This window comes from Thamnophis elegans, chromosome Z, assembly GCF_009769535.1.
Source record: "Thamnophis elegans isolate rThaEle1 chromosome Z, rThaEle1.pri, whole genome shotgun sequence".
NCBI lineage: Eukaryota > Metazoa > Chordata > Lepidosauria > Squamata > Colubridae > Thamnophis > Thamnophis elegans.
Genome location: NC_045558.1, coordinates 111,296,956 through 111,302,256, shown reverse-complemented (window position 1 = coordinate 111,302,256; position 5,301 = coordinate 111,296,956). Strand labels below are relative to the sequence as shown.

The 5,301-nt window shown below is 36.3% G+C and overlaps 1 protein-coding gene across 1 annotated transcript; it reads left to right on the top strand.

Annotated features, from left to right (window-relative positions):
- The first annotated feature begins 413 nt into the window (after positions 1-413).
- On the top strand, positions 414-1,340 carry LOC116521469 (olfactory receptor 14C36-like). Its single transcript, XM_032236138.1, has one exon. It carries the CDS (start codon positions 414-416, stop codon positions 1,338-1,340), a length of 927 nt encoding a protein of 308 aa, XP_032092029.1.
- Positions 1,341-5,301: the final 3,961 nt, after the last annotated feature.

The following is a 5,301-nucleotide window of genomic DNA, read 5'->3' as shown; positions in this document are numbered from 1 at the left end:
ACTTAGCTAGTTATAATACTAGTGGAAGAGACAAGCAAATAATTGTTTGCTTGCCTCTTCCACTAGTTCAGCCGTTCTAGGTTTTTGTGTTAATGATATAAAAATAGTCACTTTGTCTGCATTTGCCAAATGTATCTGATATGTCTATATTCAACATGGACAAAAGACTGTGTGTGTGTGTGTGTGTGTGTGTGTGTGTGTGTGAGAGAGAGAGAGAGGGAGGGAGGGAGGGAGGGAGGGAGGGAGGGAGGGAGGGAGGGAGAGAGAGGGGGGGAGAGAGAGGGGTACCATAACTACCAAAGACAGGAACCTGACAAAAGAATAGAGGTAATCCATTGAAAGCGAATTTAATAGAAAATATTTAACTTCACTACTTTATTTTTCCCTAGAGATATCATGATTTATAAACAAGAATGGAAAACAACACAGCTGTCTTTTTTCTTTTGCAATTTTCAAATATTTGGGAGCTACAGATTATATTCATAACTGTATTACTCATATTATATTTCATGACAGTAATGGGGAACCTTGTCATCATTTCTGCTGTTGCTTTTGATCACCATCTTCATACTCCTATGTACTTTTTTCTAATGAATTTAGCCATGCAAGACATTGGTTCTGTTTCAGTCATCATCCCCAAAGCTGTTTTTAATTCTGTTACAAACACAAGGCATATTTCTTACTCAGGGTGTGTGGCTCAAGTCCTCATGTTTGTCTTCTTCCTGGGCTCTGATACTGCCTTGCTCACTGTCATGGCATATGATAGGTATGTTGCCATTTGCAATCCTTTACAATATGAAATGATAATGAATAGAAAGGCCTGCATCAAAATGATTGGCAGTGTATGGATTGCCAGTTTCCTCAATGCTATGTTGCACACTATTGAAACATTTACTCTTCCTTTCTGCTCTAATATTGTCAATCAATTTTATTGTGAAATTCCTCATTTACTTAAGATTGCTTGCTCTGATTTATATGTAACTGAACTTGGAGTTGTAGTATTTACTGCTGTATTATCAGCTGGTTGTTTTGCTTTTATAGTAGTTACTTATGTAGAAATATTTTCTGCTGTTCTGAGAATTCCTTCTGTTCAAGGAAGGAAAAAGGCTTTCTCCACTTGTGTACCACATCTTAGTGTTTTCTCTATATTTTTGTTTATTATTTCCTTTGCTTATCTAAGACCATCTTCTAACAGACCATCAAACGTTGATTTCATAATTACATTAATTTATTCCATACTTCCCCCCATATTGAATCCATTAATTTATAGCATGAGAAACAAGGACATCAAAGCTACTCTTTCAAAACTTCTTAGGCTGTGGTCATCTGGTCATTTGTGAACTTGGATGTACTTCTTTATCTGTGTTAATGGGAAAAAAGAAACAGAGGACAAAAGTAAGCTTTATATCCCTTACATACCTTAAATAGCTTACCTTACCTTGAAAAGGTGATGGTGACATCCCTTTATACATTTTCAGTAGTCTACCTGGAGTTAAATACTAATGCATCAGTTTATAAAAGTTTTCTTTCCAACTACAATTTAATATAAATTGTACTCCTTGTGTCGATACATTCTCCCTTTTATCTAGCATTATATTATACACAAATTTGTTTGCCCATTTCACCATACACTGTTTAGCATATTCATTTTCCAGATTCATCTTGAGTAGCATTTTATATATGTTAGAAATCAAGGGGTCATCTCCAGAACATAAATTAATGTCCAATTCAGATTTAGTTCCTGTGAAAACAGAACTTTTCTTAGCAAGTTTAAACCTTTCAAAAATTCCATAATAATTAAACCAATCACAAGCAAATCCTTCACTTACTAGTTGTTCTCTTGTCTTTATCTTAAATCCTCAAATTTCAATAAGTCTCAAAATGTCATTCATTTACTGCACATTCTGTAATCATCAGACCTTCAAACTATTTTTCCAGTATCAGTTATTAAGGACTATATAGAGAATTAATAAAATAATTTAATTGAGTCCAGATTTAATTAACAACATGGTTCTATCCTATATTTCTCCTGGCCATATGCACTTTTTGGAACGTGTTTCCTTAATGCAGCTGAAAAGCTGTAAGTCTTAAAGGTTTTACTTTTTAGATTGTTTGTATGATGTTCATAGTAGTACATGCAAGGACAATAGAGATGTTCTCTGTCATTGTATAAGAGCAGATTGTATGCAAGAAAACCACAATAATACATCAATATATGTATCATACATTCTAATTTGGGAAAGTGACCAGTTAGCATTTTAAAAGGCCATAATGAGCTGTGTGTGTCTTTGTATGTACAAAAATGTAACAATTAAGTACCTAAGCAAAAGCATATATACTGTGCAGGGAATAGTTTTCCTTGTGATGCTATATGGAAGTAAAATCTTGAAGTAAAATTTGAAGAAACTGAATAGAAGTAGTATTTTTCTTCTTAAATTTGGTGTTGAAAATACTTTGAAAATATTATGGAAAAGCAAGAAAACAAAAACATTATAGAACAAATCATTTAGCCTTTAGACTATAATCATATTACATCTTTCTCTTTCCCTTCCTCTCTCCCTCCCTCTCTCCCTGCCTACCAACCTATCTACCATGTTTTCCCAAAAATAAGACCCACTGAGAAAATAAACCCTAGCATGCTTTTAGTGTGCAAAAATCATATCCCCCAAATAAAGTTATAGTTATAGTTTATTGGTCTTCTATGCCGCCCACTCCCGAAGGACTCCGGGTGGATTACAATATAAAGAGGAAGGGGATAAATACACAAAAGAACAATTTAAAATACACAACATTTATAGTTACCGTGGGGCTGGATACTTCAACAGCCCCCCGGCCTGCCGGAGTAGCCAAGACTTAGTGGCTTTACAGAAGGCCGGGAGAGTAGTGAGGGTCTGGATCTCCATGGGGAGCTCGTTCCAGAGGGCTGGAGCTGCAACACAGAAGGGTCTCCCCCGGGGGGTCACCAGCCAACATTGGCTGGCAGATGGGATCCCGAGAAGGCCTAGTCTGTGCGATCTGATCGGTGTTTGGGAGGTAATTGGCAAGAGGCTGTCTCTCAGGTACCCATGCCATGTAGGGCTTTATAAGTAACGACATAGTTAAGAGCTGTGCTGCATGTCCAGCAGACCAGATCATGTGCCTGCCCCCCCCATGTCTCTGCCTCTGCTGCTGCTGGTGCACCTGCCATGAGGTGGTTAAATGTCAAGAGAGCTAGGGGCAGAGGCAAGAAGAGGCTTCTTCATTTCTATCCCTGCCCTGGATCAGGGAATGCAGCTTGCGGGCAGGTGGAGGTAGGGCTGGTCAACAATCAGCTTCTTTCTCACACAGTCACTTTGAAGCAACCTCTGGAACTACCCTGACGGCTTTGCCAGCTTTCTCTTCCTCTGTGAAAGAGTGTGGGGGAGGGAAGCTAGGTATCCTGAGATGTCCCCCTCAGTGAGGTGACTCAGGTTTAACTTGGTAGTGGAAGGCAGTTTGGAAACTGCCTTTTCATTTACATTCATCATCAATATTGTAATTTTCCCTTTATTTTTCAAAAATATATATTTGTATTTACCATGATTAGCCTCTTTGAATGCCAATGGTATGAATTCTGCACATGAGCCATGAAAATACAGATACTCACACTCTCAAATCTCACAACACTTCCTCATTCGAGGTGCACCACTGCTTTATGGGTGATTTCAACTTTGTAGCTCAGCTAAGTTCTTCAGCTGTGGCAAGCTACAGATCCAATCATGTGAATATGAGAGAGAAGCTGATTGTTGAGGCTCCAGATAGCCCCCACCCCACCCATTTGCCCACCAGATTCCTCAATCCAGGGCAGGGATACCCTCTGCTTGCCTCCACCCCTGGCTTTCTTGACATATGGTAAGGCTTTTTTTTTAATCTATCCATGTTTGATGAATTATTGATAGGAATTGTTCTCAACTATGATTATAGGTGGTATTAAAGTATTTTCATGCTTATTGTTTTCTTCTTCTTTTTGATTAATCACCCAAGTCACTACAAAAAGAGGGATAGACTTATAAATTGAATTAACAATTAATCACAAGAACAAAATTGATTAGTTAAGGGGATGAGAATGGAGAGAGATAATATACAGAGACTAAAGTTCAAAATCACATGAAAAACTTCAGTTTTTAATAAAATTTTAAAATTTCTCCAAACTGGAGAATGGATTGAAAAGTACAGTTTTTAGATTTTTAACAGAGTAAGCTGTCTTGATCAGGGACAAATACTTTCAATTTATATCTGTCTTAATTTTTAGCCTGATAACACCCTTGTACACCCCTAGGTTAAAAGACAACTGTGGAAATAAACTGTGTCCTTTTATTAAATAAAAATAAAATATTGAATCTTCCACTTCACAATATAAATAGAAGAATATATGATGAAATAACTGTCAATAGAGATTCTCAGTAATCCAGGTCATGGCTGTCCGAAAGGTGCTTTTTCAAGAAGCAACTGGAATTTCTGTTTTTTCTTCATCCAGGAAGTTTGTTCAGTTGAGCAAGATTGGGCTGGATGAGGAGCAAAATGTCTTCAAAGAAAATCAGAAAGTCTAGTTGCCTCTTGAAAAAGCACCTTTGGGACATGATGGAATAACATGGCAGATCAATCTCATGCTAGAACAAAATATCAGAAAAAATATACTTAAAATAAATTTTCTACCTTCTTAAATCTACTAATCACAAGATCAGGGTGTTGATTTTCCTGTACAATTCTTCAGTTAAAATAAGGTGGTCCCAGGGAGTATTAAAATAGTTCAATCCATGGCAATCTTCTGAGACTGCCAATGGAAACTGTTTTGAAAGAAAATCTTTGGGGAGAAAGGTAAGAGCTATTTGGATAAAAATATTTAATGTCTCCACAGAAGAAAATCTCACTGATGGATACATAAAGAAAAAATGGGAAAAATACACATGAATAAAAATAGTGAGTTACTTGTTTTCTATCAAGCAATCTGTTCTTTTTTCTTTTTGTATTCAATACTTATTACATACTTCCTTTGCCTTTCAATTGTAGTTCCAATAAAATCAGAATAAAAAAGCAAACTGCTACCCAAGATTGAAATTACATTTAAAAAGAGTGAATGTGAAAGAAACAACAGGGACATTTTATGGAGTAGTCAAATCAACTAACATTATTTTTATATCAATTTAGAAATTGAAGATATGATGTCATCTTATGTGAAAGATTTAAGGTGTTTTTCAAACTTTTACAAGGAAAACTGAATGAAAAACACCTCTAATTTGTTTACTTGTTTTCCAAGGCATATGAAGGCTCATTATTTTAAAA